Below are 23844 nucleotides of genomic sequence, written 5' to 3'. Positions count from 1 at the left end.
AAACTGAGGCTCAGAGAGGTGAAGTGACTTGTGCAAGGTCACACAACAGACAAGTGGAGGGGAAAGAGAAAGCAGTCAGTTACGGGTGACTGAGTCCAGTGCTCTTGGAGGGCTTTACGTGCCCTTCCTTGTTAACACTCTGTATGCATTATGACCACTTCTGTGCATTTATATGTGGCCTTAGTTCCCAGCACAGAGCCAGACTTGAGGAGGCATTCAGTTTAGGTGTGAATGAATGAATGAATGAATGAATGAATGAATGAATGAATGAAATCAGTGGCTTGATCTGTGTACTTCTAGCACTTGGCCCAGCTCCTCAGCAAGTGAGCTGCTAGCGGCAATGGGATGCAACCCTGCTCAGGGCCTCTGTGGCCCCCCTCAATGCCACCTCAGCTCTACACGGAGAGGACACCAGCAGGCCTAAGAGTCCCCCTGCACTGGCAGTAGGCAGTAGCTTCAGTGAAAGTAAAGGGCCTGGAGACCGCTCCTGGGGAAGTCCACAGCGACAGTGCTGGGGGCAGGGCAGAGGCCTCCTGGCGGGGTTTCCTGTCAGGGCTCCAGGCCCAGCCTTCAAACAATGGCAGCGACTCCAGAATCAGAAAATCAAAAGAAAAAGGGCAAAATAAAAGTCCGGGGGTGGGGGAAATTAAGGAATTCCGTTTGGGGTCTAAGGAACTAGGATGGGGGACCTGCTTATGACCTGGGTGGAAATGCAGTCAGAGGCCTAGCTCCCCACCTCACCTCACCCCAGCCCTGAGCTTGGCCCAGGGCAGCCCTTAGAGTCCCTCTGTCTCCTGCTCACCTCCTCCAGGCAGTCTTCTAGCAAGTAGGGTCTTTTGAAACCCAAATCTGACCAAGTCACCCACTCCTTAAAAACTCTTGCTGCCTGGGGCAATGGCCTGGCACTAGGGGTCCTTTGTGGTAGCCTTTGGACCCAGTTCTCACCCACCTGCACTGTGATCTGGGGTTCCCTGAAGGCAGGCACAGACAGGATGGGGGCAATAGAAAGGAGCCAGTGATCTTACAGTGTTCCCCTTTCCTTCCCACCCTACACAGAGCCATGAGCCACCAGATCCTGCTGCTCCTGGCCGTGCTGACCCTGGGCCTGGCCACCTCCCAACACCGAGACAAGGTGCCCTGTAAGATGGTAAGAAGCCCCACCTAGGCAGGGTAGGGCCCCTAGGGTGTCCTGCTGTCCCAGCCCCACAAGCCAGAAGTCAGAGGAGTTAAAAGAGGAAAGGGAATGCATTTATTTTTTAAATTTTTTTATAAAGTTTATTCATTTATTATTTCAGAGAGAGAGAGAGAGGGAGAGAACAAGTGGGGGAGGGACAGAGAGAGAAGGAGACACAGAATCCGAAGCAGGCTCCAGGCTCTGAGCTGTCAGCACAGAGCCCCAGGCAGGGCTCGAACTCAGGGAGATCTCAGGGAGATCGTGACCTGAGCCAAAGTCGGATGCTTAGCCGACTAAGCCAGCCAGGTGCCCCAGGGAATGCATTTAATGCATTTAAATCTTATATTTAATAAGTACCTACTAGAATGTTTAAATACCTTCTGCACTATTAATCCTGTTGGGTAAGTACCATTATTCCCATTGTATAGAATTGGAAACAGCTGTTTAGAGAGGTTAGGTTACTTGTCTAAGGTCATTCAACTAGGACCAGGGGGCTGATATTGGACTTTCTTCCCCAAGCTGCCTCTGCAGGGCAGTGGACCCATCTGGGTGATGCAGAGTATGTGTATGTGTGGGGAATTGGGGGTGGGCCAGCTGGGTCCCTCATGCAGAAAATCTCTTTCCTAACTGGGGTCCTTGACTTGGGCCTGTCTGCTGCTTCCCTGATAGGATGCCTCTCACTCAGTACTGCCAAGGCCAAATGCTACCTCCTCCAGAAAGTCTCCCCTGACCACTCCCAGGCTGCTCTGGTTCTGTTTGCTTCCTCTTTCTGGACCCTCCTACTGAGCACGTGGGGTAGTGGGTGAGTGGGTCCAAGCCTGGTTCCCCCGCCAGACCAAGAATTTCTTGAGGGCAGAGGTAAGGTTTGATTCACTCTGGGTCCTTTTTCTTGCCCTGAGCCAGGCAGACTAGCCCTGAAGTCACTGGGACCCCGCAGGATACAGGGAAAAGGGACCACCTAGGTCCACTTATAAGTCACCGAGGTGAAGGCCAGAGTCAGGCTGGAGAAGGCACAGGCCCTCCAGCAGCCCCACCTGGACCTGGGGCCAGGAGCTCATGATACAGGTGGGGCAGCTGCCTCGGGGGCTGGAAGGGCCGGCAGCCCTTCCCTGGGTTGGCGGGGTCCTAGTGAAGGGGCTGGACCACCCAACAGGCAGAGGGAAGCTGAGTGAGCTTTGCATTCTGGGTAAAAGTGCATTCAGAAAGCACTTTCTGAACTACCATAGAAGATCAATACAGGAGTGACGATGACTTTCAAAATAGTGAAAAGAAGTTGCCACATACTAAGGGCTCGCGAGGTACCTGCACCATGCTGAGGGCTTTCTCTCATTTTATCCTACAAAGAACTCTTTTCAGCTGAGGACACCGAGGCTGAGAGAAGAGATGTGACCCACCAGGGTCATACAGACAGGAAGCAACAGAGCAAGGACTTGAACCCAGGTCTCCCGAGCTGGTGCTGTCCCCTGCCGGGTGCCTCTTTCTACCTCATTTCCCTTCTATGCACAAGTGGCAAAATGGAGTTGGGTGGAAAGTCCTCTTCCCTCCTAAAAAAAAAAAAAAAAAAAAAAGCAGGGCAGTGGCATGCTGGCATCCCAGAGACAGCGGGTAGCAGATTGTCAAGGACAGCTCTGAACTTGGCCATGTCAGCCATGCTGGAGGCTCAGAGCCGAAGACGCAGCAGACACCCTTAGAAACAGAGTTCTGAGAGCCACCCTGGCCTTCACGCTCCCTCCTGGACTGGCAGCCCAGAGCCGCCCTGCCAGCCTTTGTGGGCATCAGGGTGGAAAGCAAGTCTTAGGCCCTGGGCTTGGCCAGCTTTGTGTCCTGGCTCAGCTCTCAGGGGCTGGTGTCTTGGGAGCCTTTGAGTATCCAGAGGCGAGATGGGGTGTGGGATAACATGGGTCCCAGTACAGTGCCCCCCATACGGCAGATGCTCGGCACATGGTACCATTTACTGTGCTGGAGTAGTCAATGTGGGTGCTGGGCCAGCTGAGGGCCCAGTGATCAGAACTCAGCTGGCACCGACAGGAAAAGGAACTCACACTGGTACCCTGGAGCCTCTGACCGTCAGAGCTGGGGGAAGCTCACCCCCCTGCCCTGAGCCTCAGTTTCCTTAGGGGGTACAGCAGGGTAAATAAATGAGGCAAGGGGTCTGCGCACTCCGCCATGGGGCCTGCCACAGAGCTGGCGCTCCGTGACAGCCGCGGTCATTGTGTTCCTTTTGCTGTTTCTTCCTTAAGTCAGGATGGTCCAGGGAGCTGAGGATGGAGGTGAGGCCGTGCCTAGTGGCCCGAGCTGGCAGAGAGGGTGTGAGGGAGGAAGGGGCAAGAGACAGGAAGGGCTGGCAAGGTGACAGGGCTGGGTTTCTGGTTCGTGGGGGCGCCCAACCGCGGGTGTATCTGTGGGTCTCTGAGCCCTCCAGGAAGCTGCTTTGCTGGAGGTGGTGGGAGTGGTCACTGGGCTGCCTGGAACAGGGAAGAGTCACACAGATGCCTGATGAGGACCCCCCCCCCCACCACCACCACCACACTCACCTTGGGGTTCTGCGGAGGAAGCTGAGAGCTGGGCCAGGCAGGGGGCTGTTCCTGCTGTGTGGGCTCAGCCACTAACTCACTGTGACCTTGCATAGGTCACTGCCATCTTCAGGTTCCGTCTCCCCATCTGAGAAGTGGGTGGGCCAGAGTCTTTTTACTCTAATGGGCTTTGAGTCCAGTTTGAATACATCGACTCTCTTTTTTCTTTCCTTGCAGAAAGGTGATTGATTCAATCCCTCAGACCTTTACTAAGCCAGAGATGTCCATGACTCATTCATTAAAAAAAACCGATTGAGCCCCTTTTGTGGGCCAGGTCCAAGGCATCCCCATCAATCACACCAGTCCCTGTTAGCTCTGAGCTCCCTGCGCAGTAGGTCCCACACAGACAGTCACAATCTGGAGCCAAAGCTCTGAGAGAGGGAGCACCGGGGAGAGCCCGGGAGGGCCGGGGAGAGCCCAGAGGAGACCCAACCTGCCCAGCTCAGTACGTTGGGCTCACTCTGCAGATCTGGGTGGGGGTGGGCCTAACCAGTGCAGGGAACAGCAAGGAGAAGGCTCAGAGGTAGGTGTGGGAGGGTATGAAGGGCACTTCAGATGTTGTCACTGCATGTGGGCTGGGCAGGAGTGGGCTGGGGGGAGAGGGGACAGGTTGGCAAGGGCTACAAACAGTTTTGAACCCCACTGAGGGTCCTGGACTTTGCCATGGAGGGGATTAAGCAGAGAGTGGCACAGAGTTTGTTTGTTTGTTTGTTTGTTTAGCAGTTGCCAGGCATTTGACTGGTGGAGGGGTCAGAAGGGGTCAATGGATACAGGGAACCCCGGGGCGGGAATAGGCCTGAACTGGGTGGTTGTGGAAGTCAGACCGTTTCCTGGGAAAGGCCGCATTCCTGGGGTCCTTGAAGGGATGAGAAGGGAAGACTGTATCTGCACAGAAAGCATTCAGGCTCCAGAAGGCACATGCACTAGAAGGACGAAAGTTGGGCCTTTGATCGTGAGGAGACCTGGGCTCCAATCCCAGCTCTGCTCCTCATCGGCTGAGCGATCCTGGAGCCTCTCTGCCCTCTCTGAGCTTGGGTTTCTGTAAATAGGGGTGATCATATCTGATGGGCTTGCTGCTGCGAGGCTCCAGTGAGACGAGGGGCCTGAATGTGCTAAATAAAATGTAAAATGCTGAGTTGGTGCTGAGGAAGGCTGTTAACTTTCTAGATAAGAAACCAGAGCGATGATGTGATTTGGTAAGGCTCACACAGCAAAATCATATTCTTGTCACCAAAGAATGTGGGTTGGGACCCCGGCCATCTTTCCCCCTGCTTCCTACCCCTATTCCCATCTCCAGAGGCCAGTCTGGATCGGGCCTTGGGAAGCAAGGCCACGGATGGAGGTGGGGCAGGTAGCAGCAGCAGAAAGGAGGTCTCCTCTGGGGATAGGCAGCGAGGAAGGCAGGCACTAGGACCCGGAGCTCTGCCCCCTGGAATGAGGTCTGAGGGTAGGAGGCCAAAATGAGAACTAGTGAGAGGAGTACAAATTGCATTTTGGAAACATTTCTCCCCACATGGTTTCTAGCCTAATAGCAGCCGGGTAAATTTAACTCTCTGGGCCCAAAGAAGGAACCCAGGATATGAACCAGGAGTCCCGGCTATCAGCTTGGCCCTGTTGTCCACTGGCTTGGGATCACTCTAGGTGAAATATGGTTCAGTTTCCTGTAAAATGGGATAATAATCAATGTAGGGTGTTTTGTTAGTTCATTTGTCCTCATATCTGTCTGTTATTTCTGTGTGCATCCATCAAACTTCCTTAAGTCCCTCCCTGATGCCCAGCACAGGACTGAGTGCCAGAAATGGGAGCAGGGGGCAAGATGGAGATCATCCAGACATGGGAGGATTAGGCTGGGGTGGAGGAATGTGGAGCCCTCGCTAGGTCTGGCTGGGGTGGGGGTGGGTAGGAGAGGGGGTTGAGTCATCCTTTCCAGATGCTGTGTCTGGTTCCACCCCCCACTGCACCCACTAATGCCCACTGCTCTCCCTGCCCTCCCCGACCCACCCCAGGTAGACAAGGAGGTCTTGTGCCAGGGTCTTGGCCTGTTCCAGGTCCCCTCAATGCTCCCGCTGGACATCGAGGCCCTCGACCTATCTGGAAACCAGCTGCAGAGAATCCTGGCCTCGCCCCTGGGCTTCTACACAGAGCTTCGGCACCTGGACCTGAGCACCAATGAGATCAGCTTCCTCCAGACAGGTGTCTTCCAGGCCCTGCCCCACCTGGAGCACCTCAACCTGGCCCATAACCGCCTGGCAGTGGGCACCGTGCTGAGCGCCCCTGGCCTGGGCCCCCTGCCGCATGTGACATCTCTGGACCTGTCTGGGAACAGTCTGTACAGTGGCCTGGTGGAGCGGCTGCTGGGGGAGGCACCTGCCCTGCGCACCCTCTCGCTGGCAGAGAACAGCCTGACCCGCCTGGCCCGCCACACCTTCTGGGGCACACCCGTGCTTGAGCGGCTGGACCTCCACAGCAACGTGCTCATGGACATTGAGGACGGCGCTTTCGAGGCCCTGCCGCACCTGGCCCACCTCAATCTCTCCAGGAATTCTCTCACCTGCATCTCTGACTTCAGCCTCCAGCAGCTGAGGGTGCTTGACCTGAGCTGCAACAGTATTGAGGCCTTCCAGACGGCCCCAGAGCCCCAGGCTGAGTATCAGCTCGCCTGGCTTGACCTGCGGGAGAACAGACTGCTCCACTTCCCTGACCTGGCCGCGCTCCCGAGACTCATCTACCTGAATGTGTCCAACAACCTCATCCGGCTCCCCGCAGAGCCACCCCAGGGCGGTGAGGGCATCCATGCACCTTCCGAGGGTTGGTCAGCCTTGCCCTTCTCGAACCCCAGCTGGAACTCCAGCACCCACCCCCTCTCCCAGCTCTTGAATCTGGATTTGAGCTACAATGAGATTGAGCTGGTCCCTGAGGGCTTTCTTGAGCCCCTGACCTCCCTTCGCTTCCTAAATCTCAGCCGAAACTGCTTGCGAGCCTTTGAGGTGCGGCGTGCGGGCTTCCTGCCTTGCCTCGTGCACCTGGACGTCAGCCACAATGCGCTGGAGACGCTGGAGCTGGGCCCCAGGGCCCTGGGGTCTCTGCGGACACTGCTCCTACAGGACAATGCCCTGCAGGACCTGCCCCCCTACACTTTTGCCAGCCTGGCCAGCCTGCAGAAGCTTAACCTGCAGGGGAACCAGATCAGGCCTTGCGGGGGGCCAGGTGAGCCTGGCCCCTTGGGCTGTGTGGCCTTCTCTGACATCTCTTCCCTCCGCATCCTGAACCTGGCGGACAATGAGATGGAGGTGCTCCGGCCGGGTGCCTTCCTCCACACGCCGCTTACTGAGCTGGACCTCTCTGCGAACCCAGGGCTGGATGTGGCCACGGGGGCCTTGGCGGGCCTGGAGGCCTCCTTGGAGGTCCTGGCCCTGCAGGGCAACGGGCTGGCCATCCTGCAAGTAGACCTGCCCTGCTTCAGCTGCCTGAAGCGACTCAATCTTGCCGAGAACCGCCTGAGCCGCCTGCCTGCCTGGACGCAGGCTGTGTCACTGGAGGTACTGGACCTGAGGAACAACAGCTTCAGCCTCTTGCCAGGCAGTGCCATGGGCGGCCTCGAGACCAGCCTCCGGCGCCTCTACCTGCAGGGGAATCCACTGAGCTGCTGCGGCAATGGCTGGCTGGCAGCCCAGCTGCACCAGGGCCGTGTGGACGTGGATGCCACCCAGGACCTGACCTGCCGCTTCGGCTCCCGGGAGGAGGTATCCCTGAGCCACGTGCGTCCTGAGGACTGTGAGAAGGGGGGGCTCAAGAATGTCAACCTCATCATCATCCTGACCTTCGCACTGGTCTCTGCCGTCCTCCTCACCACACTGGCCACCTGTTGCTGTGTCCGCCGGCAGAAGTTCAACCAGCAGTACAAAGCCTAGAGAGGCCAGAGACTGTAGAACGGCCCGGCCGGGAGCCCCGCCGGGTCAGCTGGGGAGCCAGAGGCACGGACAAGGGCGGGGACTGACCCAAGGTCACACAGGGTCTGAGAACTCTGCTCTCTAAATCCCAGCCCAGGGCTCCTTTCCCTGTATCCCGCTGTACTGGCAGGTGACCCACTTCCCAGGCCACACATGTGGTCCAGCTGTGGAAGCCGGAAGTCAAGCAGTTTCAGGAGCGACAGAAAATAAGGTCGACCTATCCAGTCAACGAATCTTCGCCCGGCATCTGTTTTGCACCACATCCTGCTCTGGGGACTGGGGACGCCCGGTGACTGAGACACATCCCTGCCCTCAGGCATCTCCCGGCCCTGGTGGGGAGGTGGTCGCCAAGCCAGGCAGTGACCACACGGAGTGTGGAGATCCAGGGCCCCAAAGCTCTCCAGCCCCAGCTGGCTGAGTCCTGGGGCTCCGTGGCGAGCCCTGCCTCAGCAGGGCCAGAGCAAAGGAGGGGCGAGACCCAGAAGACTTGTCTGAGCCGGTTCCAAGCAGACTGTTTGTCACATCTTCTGATAATGACTTTCAGCCTCTCTGGAACATGAAGAGCTTGTGACCGGAAGAGAAGTGGAGCCACATGGATCCGGCTACTAGGCGGGCTGCAGCGGCTCCTGGTTAAGAGGCGGTTGCCCTGGGTTCCGGCCGGGTGGTAGACCATCCCCTTTCCCACTCCAAACAGGCTCTTTCCCCACCTGGCACCCTCGTGGTGCCCACACTAGCCCAAACACCGCTCCAGCCCCCCAGCTCCTCTGCAGGCATATGCAGGCATGCTGTTCAGTCCCAGCCCTACGCCAGCTGGTGAGCCAGGAGTTAGAAGCTTAGGTATCTGGTTCTGTTTTGCACCAGGCTCGGCAGCGGTGACACGTCTGCCTCTTTACGACAACCGTCTGAGGTTGGTCTTTTATCCCATTTCACCAAAACTCCAAAACTCTCCCTTCAGGGTCCTCCAGCTAAGAAACGACATAGCTGAGATTCAGACTCAAATCCTCCTGTCTCCAGGGCCTGACCTTTGCCACTGTGGGGGCTGTAGGCCGTTAGGTGGACAGGAAATGGACCCACATCGAGGGAACAGGCCCTGGGGGCATCCTGTGCCACATATACCCACCCACTCCTCTCCCACCTCTCTCCTAGGCAGGTAGACACAGGCCCTCCCCTCCTCCTCTGCCTCAGTTTCCCTTACTCCCTCCTTTGCAGTCTGGTGTGTATTCACCTTTTTCTGTTTTGCTCTTGTGTTCCCTCTTCCTCCACTGAGCGAAGTCCTGAGTTTGAGACTATTGAGTCCAACCTCCCCGTTGCACAGATAGGGAAACTGAGGCTGGGGAAGAGAATGGAATTTGCTGAGAGCTTCACAAGTTGGTGGCAAAGCCTGTGAGAAAAAGTGGGTTCAGACCTCCCTGGGGGTGTGAGGGGGGTTTAGGGCTTGGACCTGAGTGATTCCCTTCTCTCTCAGCTGTCATATCACAAGATAATGCTGGCTCCAAACTCTTTTGGGTCCCCATCAGGCAGGGACTTTTTCCTCTTAGACAAATGAGTAGAAATACTCATCTGGGTGTAACTCCCTATTCTTCCCACCCATGGAATCATGGGCTTTCCAGGGAGCCCTGGGGTCAGCCCAAGACCCTGTGTTACTGTCCCCACCATCTTACCCATGCTTGGCCCATGGTCTGGCTCACGATGGTGCTTGAGTGAGACAATGAAAACACCCCTCTCTCGGCCCCATTTTATAGACAAGAAAACTGAGGCCCAGAGAGGGTCAAGGACTCAGGGAGTCAGTGGCAGAGCTGGGGCTAGAAGCTGGTATCCTGGCCCCAGCCTGGGGCCCTGGTGGTATGTGGGACAGCCGGGTGGACCCAGCCCTGGTTGGGATCACAACCACAAGTGGTCACTGCACATAAACACTCTTCCTCAGGCCTGGAGGGCGGGGCGTGGGCCCCTTCGTGCCTGATCTTCGAAAACACTACGCAATGCTGCTCTCACCTCCCAGGAGCCAGGCCACAGCCCTGGCCTCGGGACCAGCTCTTTGTATAACCCACATGAATGTATTAAAAAATAATTTGGGAGAAACAGCGTGGCCTGCCAGCCTCCTCCTCACTGCGGGTGATTGGCCTCATGGCATCCGCTTGAGCCCTGCCCCCTCTGCTTCCACTGCGGGCTTTGGATCCTCATGGCTCACCCATGGAGAGATGGGCTGAGGGCTGTTGAGGGGAGACTGAGGCTCTGGGTCCTCCCCGCCCGGGACCTTGGGGCCTCAGCCCTCATTCCCCTGCCACACCTCTGACCCTTGCACTCAACAAGCCTTGACCCGGCCTGACGCTTCCTCCTTCGGCAGCTCCTGTTCTTACCCTCTCTCTGTGCTCACGGCCCTGTCTCATCGCAGGGCCCTGCTGTCTCTCCCGCCCACCCTCCGGGGCCTTTCACGGGCCCTTCATTTTCCTCCCTGTGCAGCCTCTCCTCTGTCTTCGCACATTCCTCTCACACCTTGGCTGTGTTCAAGTCTGGCTTATCTGAAAGATAGTAAAAGACCCTTAAACTGCTTTCCCTTTCCTTCTCCTACCTCATAGGTAACTGCTTGGTGAAGTAGCCCCCCTCTCCCCTCCCTTCTCACCCACCCCAGGTGCCGTTGCCCCTCTGCCCCCCACACTGCCTTGAACTGAGGTCATCTAGGGTGTCCTTCGCCAGACTCAGTGCACTTTCCAGACGGTACCTCCTCGACCCCTCAGCTGCGGGGGTCCCTCACCCCATAGTCCCCGTCCCTCACGCCCGGCACTCAGCACACTCGCCTTGGTATCTAGGCCCCCCGCACATGGTGTCTGCCTTCCTTTGAGACCGCTCCTTTTCAGACTCTGCTATGTGCTCATCTCCATCCAGCTTTCTGAGTGGTGATTGCCAGGACCCTGTTCCAGGCCCTCTTCCCTCAGGAATGCCATCACCCTCATGATTGTAGCCACTCCGTTGCTCTGATTCCCACATCTCTAGCTCCAGCCCCAGTCAGCCCTGAGCATCCAGCCCTGATACCCAGAGGCCTCCCCAGCTGGAGAGCTAATGTTCTCCCGGGGGCCAGAGAATTGAATCGATGGTCAGTTGAATGGATGGCTGCAGTTCAAGACCGAGCTTAAAAGACCATGGGAAGGGGGGCAAGGAGGAGAGCATTCCTGGTCCCTGGAAGGGAGCTGGAGGGTGTGGGCTGTGAGGTCTCAGGGAGGGGACAAGAGCCACCTCACCTGGGGTGGAGGTGGGGGACAGGTGAGGGGCTCTGAGGTGGAGTCCGGAGGGCAGGCAGTTGCCCCACCCCCCACTTCCCAGACCCCTGTGCCTGTCCTCATGTGGACCCATCAGCCCTTCTCAGCTGCCTGACACCCAGACACTATCCCCTTTAGAAGTGCCTTCTCTTCCCTTCTTCCTCTCCCGCAAATTCCCACTTAGTGACGCTCCACTTCCTCTGTCCTCCAAGCACCCTGGAGGTTTCTCCACGGTAGCTCCTCTGGGCTGTGACCTCTCACCTCAGAGCTCCTACTCCAAAGGAAAAAAACATTTTTTTTTTAAGTTTATTTATCTATTTTGGGAGAATGAGACACAGAGTATGCGAGCAGGGGAGGGTCAGAGAGAGAGGAGAAAGAGAATCCCAAGCAGTCAGTGTGGAGCCCAATGTGGGGCTTGAACTCCCAAACCGCAAGATCATGACTTTAGCCGAAACCAAGAGTAGGATGCTTTAACCCACTGAGCCACCCAGGCGCCCCTCCAAAAGAACATTTTATGTTTATTTATTTTTTATTTTTGAGAGAGAGAGACACACACGCACAAAGAGAGTGGGGGAGGGACACAGACGGAGGGAGACGCAGAATCCGAAGCAGGATCCAGGCTCTGAGCTGTCAGCACAGAGCCCAATGCAGGCTCCAACCCACGGACTGCAAGATCATGACCTGAGCCGAAGTCGAACGCTTCACTGAGCCACCCAGGTGCCCTAAAGGAAAATCTTAAATGCCTATTTCATAGATGGGGCTCGTGGCGTCAGAAGGCATGTGACTCAGTGCCCTGGCACAGACCACGTGCTCAGTGAAGGCGTAAAGGAAGGCAATAGCATAGGCTGAGCTCGGCCCAGGGCTCTGCAGACCTCCAATCCAGCTGGAACCCACCAGGTCCCTGACCCCTTTTCCTGGCAAACAGGGGAGTTTGCTTACCTGGCCAAGACCCCCAGCAAGGCAGAAATTCCTGTTTTCGGCCAAACAGGGACACAGCTGCCAACTAGGTCATCAGAGCATCCGGCAAGTTCCAGGGAGAGGGGAGGCCCCCGTCCGCCCACGTCACAGCCTGCGTGCCAGGTCGCCCAGCCCATTCAATTCAGTAAGCTCTTGTGGCATTCCCCGAAGGCACAGGGCCCCGCAGGAGCCAGGCTCACAGGCCAGGCCGGGCAGGAGGGGAGGAAGGCAGCACCCACGGCCCCGCAAGCTGCCTCACCTTCTCAGTCCCCTGTGCTGTCACCGCTGCCCAGGGCCCAGGAGCCACAGTCTGCTCTCTGTGCCCCTGTTCTTCAGGGAGCTCACAAGGGCCCTGCGCTCCATCTCTCTCTGGCCATCTCCAACCCGGTGCTCAGAGCTGATAATTATTGAGCACTTCTGAGTCAGCCCTGCACTGAGCACTTAATGTACATTGTTACGTGCAATTCTTACCATCTTTGAAGAGACTTCTATTATTAACAGCCTCATTTTAAAGAAACTGAGGCTCAAGTTCCCGCAGCCGTAAACTTCCAGAGCCGAGATGGAACGCAGGTATGTGCTGCTCCAGAGCCAGCCGTCTTAACCATGGGGTTGTCCACCTGCCAATACCAGGCTCTCTCCCACCTCCTCCACCTAAAGTATCTCACCTACACTGACTCACCTGCCAAACTCATGTTTCAACCCCTGCCTGCACCACCTCTTCCGGGGAGTTTGCCCTGATTTCCCTCCACAGCCCCAGGCTGCTGCGGGCCACAGGGGGCTGGGGGGAGGGGCGGAATCTCTGCCTGATCTGCCACCAGACTAAGAGCTCCTGGGGGGAGATTCTACCCAGAATCCTTTCTGTGTCCCCAGGGCCCGTGAGCTAGCACAGAAGGAGAGCTCAGAAAGCTCTTCCTGAATGCATGGCCCCCACCCTTCAGGACTTAAAAACTTGGGATTAAGACCAGTCCTCAGAAAGAGAAGGGGGTGACAGATGCAGGGGACACAGAAGACGCAGAGGAAGAGACAAAGGAAGAATATTCTCTCAACACCCCCTACTTCCCTCCACTTTCTTCTTGTCTCTGGGACCCCGTCTTATCTCCTCCTTCTCTTCTTCCTCCCCGCACTCTTCTCCTTTCCCTCCCTTGGTCATCTCTCCCGCAACCCCTCTCTCCCTAGAAGCAGTTGGGGCTGTGGTGGCTGAGAGTGGGGAGGGACAGAGGGGAGGGAGGCCCGAGCTGTTTATAGGAACGGGAGCAGCTCCATCCATCAGCTCTGTTTGGAGCGGGAAACCAAGCATAATAAATACCTTGGCTCCTCCCCAGCTGTGCTTTTCCTGAACTTGGCCATTCGAACTTCAAATCTCTCTGGCCTGCTGGTTCTCAGGACCCAGCTCCCACCCCACCCCACCCCACCCTCCTCCCACCTCCCACCAAGCTGCCCTGGAAAGAGCCCTGTCTCTGGGACCAGAAACGCAGGGCTAAGTCTAGGTTCTGCTCTGGGAGTAAGGGCAAGTCAAGCCACTTGTCTGTGCCTCCATTTCCCCATCCCTAAAATGGGGTCACAATCACTGCCCGAACGCACGGTGCGGTTCACAGGTTAGGCCTGAGTAGCTTGAGCACCCGCTCTGTGCTGGGCCCCGAAGGGTTCCTGGGAACAGTCGGACAGGGCCACGGTCTATTGGGTGGAGGGAGGGGCCACACCACAGCACAGGCAGGAAGTGGTCAGCGCCATGAGGGAGGTCCAGATTTTGTACTCGGGAAGATTGTTTGCAGCAGGGAGTGGCCCTTCCAGCTGGAGGAGTGAGGGGAGACTTCGAGGACATCTGGGCTGGCCAGGCCGGGAAGGGTAGGATTTCAACATGTGGAGCCCGGGGAGAGGTTCCTCCAGGCAAAGCAAACGGGAGCCGGCAAAAGCCGGGTCTGGGTGGGGCAGAGAGGAGTCTGCCTATGCCAGCCTCCCCCCCACGCTCCCAACCGTGTCTCCTCTGATCCTTCAGCACCTTCCGCCCCAACCTTGCAGCCTTCCAGAATCTTCCTTCCCTCCCTGGAGAGCTTCCGACTCGTCCAGCTCTCCCAAGTTGTGGACGTGTTCCTGGAATTCTGCAGTCATGTCCCCACGCCACCCCCACCCCCCCTCAACCACCCTAGAAAGTGGAAGACCCAGATCAGGGGAAAAGTCATTGGCCCCAATAGCACATGTTTCTGGAATGAATAAGGGCATAAACGAATAAGGGAATGAATAAAAGAGTGAGTCAATGAGAAAGAGAATAAGTGAGTAAGTTACTAAATTCAACTGACATTTCTTAAGCCCTGGCTACACTCCGTACTAGGTGCTATACATACACCACCCCTCCCCTTGGGGTGCTCGTTGTTTATTGGGAGAAATGGGTGTTCACACACAGGCCGGCACACACAAATAAGGACAAAATGGCCAACTGTGAAGAGTCCCGTGAGAGGACAACCACAGGGAGATGTCATTGAGACGGGCAGACAGAGATGTCCTCTCGGAGGACAACCACCTGTAAGCTGAGCCTAAAGGAAGACTCACATCGAGAGAGTGAAGTAATAACCCTCCTTCTGGCCTCTTCCCCTCACTCGCGTGAATTTGCCAAAATGCCCAGGAAAGTAAGAGCTGCACTCTAGACCCCGAGGCCAATTTTCACGCACTGAAAGGAGCCCCTGACACTGGGACCCTCTCTGCCTTCTCTCCCTCTCAGTGCCTTGACTTTCCTATTCTAGAATCACGGAGAAAAATAGGGAAGGCCACATATAGATTGGTGGGAGGGATCACCAAGGGAGGGGTACCAGGAGCCAAGCATTGGGAGGGTAGGGGGGGCTAGATGCAGGCTAAGAGTCCAATTCCAAAGGCCCTCGCTGTTTAATTTTGATGCGGGGGTAGGACAGGTACAATGGGCTTGGCTCCCTCCTCCATTCTGGTACCACCCATATTAGCCTGCACCGACCCTCCTTTTTCGTCCTAGGTAACTTATTAACATTTTCATCTCTTAGCCTTCTGCGTATTGTCTCCATAATTATCACTGACAGATACATGTAAATTACATGCAAATACACATATGCATGTACATTGTTATATAAAAATAGGATCACAGTAAATACATTTTCCTACATCTTGTTTTTACTCAACAATTCTGCAAGGAAATCCCCCCCTAAACCAACTGATATAGCTCTGATTCATTTTTGACAATACCTAATATTCCGTAGTGTGAATATTCATAATTTATTCAGCTGTTTATCAATGGAGGGACATTCACTCTTTTATATTTTCTTGCAACTATAAACCTGCTGCAAAAACATCCTTGTTCAGATGCTCATGGTCTCTGGGAGTTGTAGTTCTGTCAGATAAGTTCTTACAAGTGAAATTCCAGATCAAACAGATAGACATGAAATATAAGTTGTCAGTTTTAATAAAGCTTCATTTAAAAGACGGTAATGTTTCACCTTTCTGTCAACAATTTATGAGAGTATCTTTTTCTGCACCTCCCTGCCAGCAGCGCAGGTGGTACCTACAGGTATAGAATGGTCTCTTATTGCTACTTTATATATTTTTTTAATGCTTATTTATTTATTTTTGAGAAAGAGAGCACAAGCTGGGGAGGAGCAGAGGGAGAGAGAAACACAGAATCCGAAGCAGGCTCCAGGCTCCAGGCTGTCAGCACAGAGCCCGATGCGGGGCTCGAACCCACAAACTGAGATCGTGGCCTGAGAGGAAGTCAGACTCACATCAGAAGCTCAACTGACAGGGCCCCCCAGGCACCCCCCTCTCATTGTTACTTTAAATCACATTTCCCTAGGCTGGATCTGAGCAGCTTTTCATGTTTGTTTGCCATTTGGATGGTCTCTTCCATGAATCACTCATTTTTGTCCTTTGCCCATTTTTCTGTGTTATCTTTTCCTTGTCAATTTGTAAAACCTCATCGTGCACTGTAGTTATTCGTCTAGCACTTTTTAAACAAATGTTTTCCAAATCTTTCATTTGTCTGTCGACTCTGCTTCTGTATCTTTGCTCCACAGCGCTTTGGGGCCTCATTTTTCCCTTACAGCTCTTGATTCGACTGTTTCACGCGGATTGCTCATAAAGTCTCTTGATTTTTTTCTTCTTTTATTTTTTACATTTAAATCTCTAAATAATCGGAAGTGTCTTTTTGATTATGAAGTTGGATAATTGGGCAAATTTTAATTTGCTTCTAGATGGACAGTGATTGTGCCGGCATCATTTACTAAATAATTGAAAGGTCACCCTGTCAAATATCAAATTCTGACATATGTTTGGTATCTACTTGTGGATTTCCTCCTCTGTGTATTTCACTGATCTGTGTCTCTATCCCTGTACCAATACTCTAGTGATTGGTTTTAGAGTTCGCTCTGACATGTATAAGGTAAGTCCTGCACTGCTATTATCTTCATGAATTTTTGGCTATTTTTAAGCATTTATTCTTCCAAGTAAACATTTCATGCTGTTTGGAATTGATCTGGGGAGTTTTGACATCTCTGTGATTATCAAAGCTTCCCGTCCAAGAGCATGATGTGTCTTTCCATTTGTTCAGAACTCGTTTTCAACCCTCCTACAAGATTGTATCGCTTTCTTTATGTGAGCCCTGTGTCTTTCCTGTGAAATCGATTCCTCTTTTGTCATTATTGTAAATGGAGTATTTTCTCTATTTGCATTTTGTTGTGTTTATTGTCCAAACAGAGAGCGGGTGCTTGGTTTTGTATATTTATCTTGCACCCAATAACCTTATCAATTTGTCTTCATTCAAATAAGGTTTTTTGTTTGTTTCTTTTGTTTTTGCATGTGTTTTTGCTCTGTTTGTCTGCTAAAGCCTCTTGGGTTTTCTAGGTATACGATCACTTAATGACCTCATCGTTCCCACAACTCCCTTGCTACCCTCCCTACAGCAGCATCTGCCTCCAGCCAGGCCCCTCCTCATCTGGCCTGCAGCCAGGTTGCAGGGACCCCCTCCCCCCTCAACTGCCCACCACAGAGCTTCTTCTTCCATGTCCTCTTTTCCCAAGACCAGGGCTCTCATCCTCTGTCTCCCTGATTTGCAGGAGCAGAGTGGAGGGGTGGGTGAGGGGAACTCAAGCTCTGCTGCTTTGTTCCACCCGAACTGGAATTCATTCCGTCCTCCTCCTAGAGCAAAGGTTGAAAGCTGGTGGCCTATGGGCCAGATTTAGCCCTCAGGCATGCTTGATTTGGCCCACACAGTGGTTTATTAAAGTCCGGTTTAATTGCCAACGTTTAAAAGTTGGAAGAGTTGTTTTATGTGAAAACATGGAAGAATCTGGCTTTCTGATTTTTCGTAAAGTCCTGGAAAATCTGAGAACCTGGCCCCCAGCCCACAGGACAATGAGTGGCAGGAGCTGCGAAACGGTATCTCCCACCTAGACTCTGAGCTTCTCCAAAGCTTGGTGTCATCCTGTGTCCTCTGTCCTCCAGCACCTGACACAAAGCCCGGCTCCAGGCAGGGGTCATGAAAGTTCAATTTCTTTCTTTCTGTATCGTGCACAACTTTCAGAAACACATGAGGTAGGAGTCTCTTACAGTCAGGGCCCTGACATTTATTGTGCCGTGGACCCCTTGGCAATCTGTTGAGGCCTACGGACCCCTTCTCAGAACAAGTTTTTTTAATTTTTAAGACAAAAAAGACACATGATTATAAAAGGAGCGAATTGCACTGAATGCAGTTATCAAAATATTAAGGTAATAATTGTGATTGAGTCCTATATGTTTTTATTAACATAGTAAATGATGAGATCTAGTGGGAGGTCTAATAACTACTGTACTTTCAAAGCACAGATGAGCACGAGCAATATTTTGAGAGCTCTGCAACAACAATTGTAATAAGGCGTGAAAACATCTGTGATTTTGGTTGATGAAGGGACTGCTAACGTAACAGGTACTGCTAATATTACAGGGGTTTGTCAAAGGCCTACACCCATGACGGAAAGAGCCGTTACGTTTCAGTTCAAAGGTAATGTTGAAAATAAAGATGTATTTGTTTTTCTCATCCAAGTTCACATACATCAAGAATTCTACCCGTGGGTCCCGTGGATCTCAGGTCAAGGACTCTGCTTCGGGGAGAAGATGTTAATGGCAGTTACAACGGAGCCACAATAACAGAGAAACATAATCCCATAGAAACCAGCCGAGTCTTGGGTGTTCTTGTTTAGGGCGGGGTTGGGGTGTAAATTAGATCACTTTTTCTGGAGGCCTCTTAGGCAATATGTTCCAAGAATCTTAAAAATGTGCATCTGTTTTAACCTAGCAATTCTGTTTCTAGGAGTTTATCCTAAGGAAATAAAGATGTAGCCAAAGGAAAGTGGAGTGTGAGGATGTTTATCAGAGCCAAGGGCCCATCCAGCTTTTGTGGGGCCTGAATTTATACCAGTTAGAGGGACCCTGCAACTAAAGCTTCATCGGCTTCACATCAATTGATGCAACCGTAGCGTTAGTAATAATAATCTAAAATTAGAAATAACCGAAAACAGCCAACAACTGGAGTTTGACATAGGAAGTTATGGTATATCCATACAGGGAAATACTGATCAGTCATTTAAAATGATATGAATGTATGGGGTGCCTGGGTGGCTCAGTCGGTTAAGCATCTGACTTGGGCTCAGGTCACGATCTCGTGGTTTGTGGGTTCAAGCTCCACGTCGGGCTCTGTGCTGACAGCTCAGAGCCTGGAGCCTGCTTAGGATTCTGTCTTCTCTCTCTGCCCCTCCCCCACTCCTTCTCTGTCTCTCTCAAAAATCAACATCTAAAAAACAAATAAAATGATCTGAATGTAGAGGTGTGTTTACTGACATGGAAAGCTGCTCAAAACATAGTATGAAGTGAAAAATAAACAGGTTATAAAATATGTGTAAGATCCCACTTGGCTAAAATAACATTATTAGTTACATGTAACAGGACGCTAAATGGGACCTCTCCATCTCAGAACTGCTGCTGTCCCCCAGAGCCTTGAAAGCAGCACCAGACACAGACCAGCAGGACTAGAGCAGAGACGGTGATATCCTCACCCCCGTCACCTGCCTCCAGCCTCGCAGCAGGCGCTGGCCCGGGAGAGGAGGGTGGTTGCTGAAGCTTTTGTGGGGAGAGTTGACCAAGTGCCTGGCATGACCCCACACGGCTCAAGCCCAGCGACGGTGGCTTCCCCGGAGCTCAGAGGACACGGAAGCTGAGCCCACCTCTCGCGTGGATAAGTCTGAAGTTAAGAGGGTGATGGCCCAAGGTGGGAGGGGGCTGCTGCGGGAGCAAAAGAAAGGAATATTTGCTGTGGGACCTATTGGACACGGTGTACCAAAGCTGAGCATGAGTCATCCGGAAAGATCTCTACCCAAGATGTCTGCCTTGTCTCTCCAGAAGGATTCCCCAGCAGGAGTGGAGAGAACAGGCTCAGGTGGTCAGCAGGTGTATGTCACCTAAGCCCAGGGACCAGTGGGAAGAGACCACAAAAGGGGCTCTTCACAACCCACAAGTGTTTGCCTCATGAAAGCAAGGGCCAGAGAGGTGCCTGGGTGGCTCTGTCGGTTGAGCATCCGACTTCAGCTCAGGTCATGATCTCATGGTCCATGGGTTCAGGCCCCGCGTCGGGCTCTGTGCTGACAGTCGGAGCCTGGAGCCTGCTTTGGATTCTGTGTCTCCATCTCTCTGTGACCCTCCCCCATTCATGCTCTGCCTCTCTTTGTCTCAAAAATAAATAAACATTAAAAACATTAAAAAAAAAAAAAGAAAGAAAGAAGGGGCCAGAATTTGGGCATCTGCCACCCAGAGGGGCCTGAGGCCAGTTGACAACACCCCCATTCTGAGCAGACCTGGCACTTTACTGCCCACCCCCCTCCTCTCCATACTGAGCCTTGATTCAAAGACGTGGAACAGAAAGAGAGGCAGACAACCCTTCCTTTCCTTATCGCAGGTTTCTGAACTCGGGCTGAGAGCAGTAGGGTAGGAGCAAAGCTTTGAGAAACTCAAGTTTGTTTCTTCATGTGTTTGCTTGTGTAACTGGGGTATAATTCGCGTACGGTAAAATTCACCCTCGGCGTGGAGTTCCAGAAGTTTTGACGAATACGCACAGCCGTGTCACCACCACCACTGTCAAGACATAAAACATCGCCATCACCACGGAAAGTTCCCTTATGGCCCTCTATAGTCAGCCCCCTTCTTCATCTCCAGGCCCTAGGAATCACTGGTCTGTTTTCTGCTACGGTTTTTGCCTTTCCCAGAATGTCATATCGATGAAATCACACAGTAGATACCCTTTGGGGTCTGGGCTCTTTCACTTTGTACAATGCATTTGAAGTTCATCCATGTTGTTGAAAGTACCAAGGCTCCCTCCTATGACTGGACGGTTCTCCATGAAACAGATGTGCCACAGTGTGTGTGACTATTCACCTGCCGAAGAACTTTCGAGTTGTTTCCAGTTTGGGGCTGGAATTATAAACAAAGCTGCTATAAACATCCACATACGAGTTTGGGTTGGAACGTAAGTTTTCGTTTCTCTTGGGCAAAACCTTGGGAGTCAGACTGTTGGGTCCTAAGGCAGGTGTTTGTTTAGCTCCCAAAGCCAGTGCCAAGTTGTCTTCCAAAGCGATCGTTCAATGTTTAGTTCTTGTCAGCAACGTGTAAGACTTCTAGTGTTTCTTCATCCTCAGCAACACTTGGTATTGTTGTGCGTTAATCTATTTAATCCGAGTGTAGTGGGAGACTGAAGTTTCTTTTGTGTGTGTGTGTTTTCAAACAGACTTTTTTTTTAAGAGCAGTCTTTCATCAGATAGGTTTTTTGCAGATATTTTCTCCCAGACACTAAAGTTTCAGTTGAACTGGACTGGAATTGGTGGTGGGGTTTTTTGTTTTTCTTTTTTAACTTGTAGTTTTGAAACAATTTCGAACTTGCAGAAGAATTGCAAGAACAGTACAAAGAATGCTCAGAGAGCCTTCACCCAGATTCCCCAGCTGGTAGCAATGTCAACATTCTGCTTTGTCACGTTCTCTCTCTCTCTATATGCATTTTCCCCAAACCATCCGAGAGTAAGCTGCATATACACCACTACTCCAAATATTTCAGCATGTTATTTCCTAAGAAAAAAGACACTCTCTTACATAGCTACAGTACAGTTATCAACTCAGGAAATGTAACATTGCTATGATCCTATCATCTAATCTTCCAGCCAGATCTAAATTTCGCTAATTGCCGCCCATTATGTCCTCTTGACAGTTTCCCCTCTGATCCAGGATTTAATCCAGGATCCTGCACTCTATTCGGTTACCGCCTCTCTTTCATCTCATTGATCTGGAACAGCTCCTCTTTCATTGTCATTTGTGACACTGACACTTTTGATGAGTCTGAGCCAATTATTTTGTAGACTGGTTTTCAATTCGGTCTTGTCTGACATTTCCTGTCGGGTCTTGAATAGCACAGAAGCGATGGTTTCTTTCTCAGGTTACCGCATCGTGAGACCCCTCATACTCCATCCACCCAGTGTGGCTTTTAACATGCATTAGGGGGAGAAAAGACTGGAAAGAGGATATTTGCCAAAACAGAAGAGCGGGAAGAGGAATTCAGGTGATTTTGACATTCTTTGACTTACATGTATATTGGACTCACACCCAGAAAACCCTGAATCCAGCCACACCCCACCTCCAAACCCCTTTGGAGCTCCAGGGAAAAGAAGGTCACAGTCAAGAGGTAAAGATAATTACACAATGTAATCTTTGTCTTTTGAATTTCTAATACCCCAGGTCCTTCCACTTAAGGGATTATCCAGGGTCATTTTTACTGAATGCAGGTTTCACCTTATCCAATGCCATTGTATTGTCAGATTTTTTATACAGTTAACTTACCTTTCGCAGGAGCGATAAGAAAAAATTGCCATTAAAAAAAAGGTGAAAAATGACTTGCTTCCATGAATTGACATTTTGAATTGTGGACCAGAAGAAACCTCAGCAGCCTGGGGCGGGGGTGGCTCATTCCTTTGCTCCCTTACCAAGACTGACAGCTGTCAGAGAGGGACCGGGGGTGGGGTGATTTATATGTCACCGCCGACATCATGGAAATTCTCAGTATGGCATCTTCAGAAGAAGGAGGAGCTTGGAGGCAAGCACCTCAAAGGGGAAGTATTTCCAAATCAGTCATCAGGCCCACATTTCATCCTCCTTACGTCTCTTAAGTCTCTCATGTTCTCTCCGTCTGAGGGTTCAGGCCTTTGGTATCACTGGGCCACTGGATTGGGGCCCGCTGACCTCCCTGGTCTCCGGTCTTCAGTTCTGCAGCTGAATACTCTTCCCAGAGCCCTGATGTTGCTCTGCGTGACCCCATCACCTATTCAAACCCTGATACCTTAACCCCCACTTTCTGGTCCCACCCTGCCCCTGCCCCCGCCCCCTGCCAGCATCCCACCTTTCCCACCCCCACCCCCCACAAAAACGGGCTGCTCGCTCCTCCCACACCGCCCTCTCCTGCGGCTCTCCCCGCTAGAATGCCTCCCCCTGATGGCTCCGCCTGTCCAAAGGGACTGCGCTTCAAGGGCAAGCATCGAAGCTACCTCTTTCAAGAAGTTTCCAGAAGAACTTTGCTGAGTGGCTCCTGTGGGCCAGCGTCTTTGCTGGGCCGTGAGAACACAGCAGTGAGAATGACACGGGCCCTGCCTCCGGGGAGTTCACAGTCTACCAGGGAGTTGAGAAAGGGAAACACACAAACACAGACACAGAGATTAGAAGAGAAGGATTGGAAAATGGTGTTTGTAGCAGAGAAGGAAGTTGCCCTTCTAGGTGGCATATGAGTCTGTCACGGCTGCCAGTCCCATGAACTACATGGCTTAAAACAACAGAAGCATATGGTCTCCCAGTTCTGGAGGCTGCAAGTCCGAGGTCAAGGGCTGGGCGGGGCCGTGCTGCCTCGGAAGGCGCTCGGGAAGGACGTGTGCCAAGCATCTCTCCTGGCTCTGGCTGTTCCCTGCTTCGTGTGGCACAATTCCAGTCGCAGGGCGTCCTCCCCGTGTGCACGTCTCTGTGCCCAAATTCCCAGGGCGTCAGTCATATTGGGTCGGGGGCTCACCCTGCTCCAGAGGGATCTCCTCTTAACTAATTAACATCTGCAGAGACCCTATTTCCAAAGAAGATCGCACGCTGAAGTAGAGGGGTTAGGACCTCAGCATATGAATTTCAGAGGCATGACATTCAACCCAAAAGAGGTGAGTAGAGGCCAGAGCCCCAAGGGCAGGGATGAGTATGGAGGAGCGAAATGGGAGGCATTAGCTCAAGGTGGAGTTGCCCAAGTGAGAAAGGCAGCCAAGCCAGAAGAAGGTTTGGGAGAAAGACGGAGAGAGTTCCAGGGGGTTAAAACAATGTGATTGCTGTGTGGCCTGCCCTGTCAACTTTTCCTCAAAAGCTACTTCTGCTCTGTACAGGCTTGGGGATTGTACACGTGCTGGCCCCAAAGCCAGGACAGGGCCAAGCCAGTGCTGCCTACCGGAGGCCAGGGCTTGTGGGGAACGGAGGTTAAACCCATGGCATGGAGAACACAGGCCACTCCTGACAGAGGGAGTGGAGTGAGGAAGGGTCTAGGGCAGCAGCTTCCCGAGGGAAGAAAGAAATGGGCATAGCCAGTTGTATTTGGCATCAGATTCTGCCATATGCATTCATTTCTGGGGGTACGTTTGATTCTCATAAACACCTCGTATGGTAGAAATATTATTGTCCCTAACTTAGGGCTGAGGACACAGTGGCTCCAGCGTGATGTCGTCTGCTGGGCGTCTCACGGCAGATACCAGCCAAAGCGGGGTTCGAACCCAGGAAGCCCGACAACAAAGCCCATGCTCCTTCCAGAGCTCCTCAGGTGCACTCTGACCACAGTCCCCTCTTCGGCAATTCAAGGCACCTCGTGTGCGGCTGAGCTCCAACAAGCCAGGTGTAGG

At 52.7% G+C, this 23844-nt stretch overlaps 1 protein-coding gene across 4 annotated transcripts in view; it reads left to right on the top strand.

The window, feature by feature from the left end:
• Window positions 1–15984, top strand: part of LRRC32 (leucine rich repeat containing 32) — a 34948-nt gene extending 18964 nt beyond the window's left edge. For 2 of the 4 annotated variants that reach the window (XM_027039612.2, XM_015073885.3), the window contains exons 2-4: window positions 1057–1147; window positions 5754–10205; window positions 10274–15982. In XM_027039612.2, the coding sequence (XP_026895413.1) occupies window positions 1061–1147; window positions 5754–7658 (1992 nt within the window). In that variant the 5' untranslated portion in view covers window positions 1057–1060 and the 3' untranslated portion in view covers window positions 7659–10205; window positions 10274–15982. Of the gene's footprint in view, window positions 1–1056; window positions 1148–5753; window positions 10206–10273 lie in introns of all 4 variants that reach the window. The other 2 variants (XM_027039611.2, XM_027039613.2) reach the window with 2 other exon arrangements.
• Window positions 15985–23844: the final 7860 nt, after the last annotated feature.

Source organism: Acinonyx jubatus, chromosome D1 (genome assembly GCF_027475565.1).
Source record: "Acinonyx jubatus isolate Ajub_Pintada_27869175 chromosome D1, VMU_Ajub_asm_v1.0, whole genome shotgun sequence".
Taxonomy (NCBI): domain Eukaryota; kingdom Metazoa; phylum Chordata; class Mammalia; order Carnivora; family Felidae; genus Acinonyx; species Acinonyx jubatus.
Note: the sequence above shows the minus strand (reverse complement) of the source record. Positions and strands in the feature narration are given on the sequence as shown.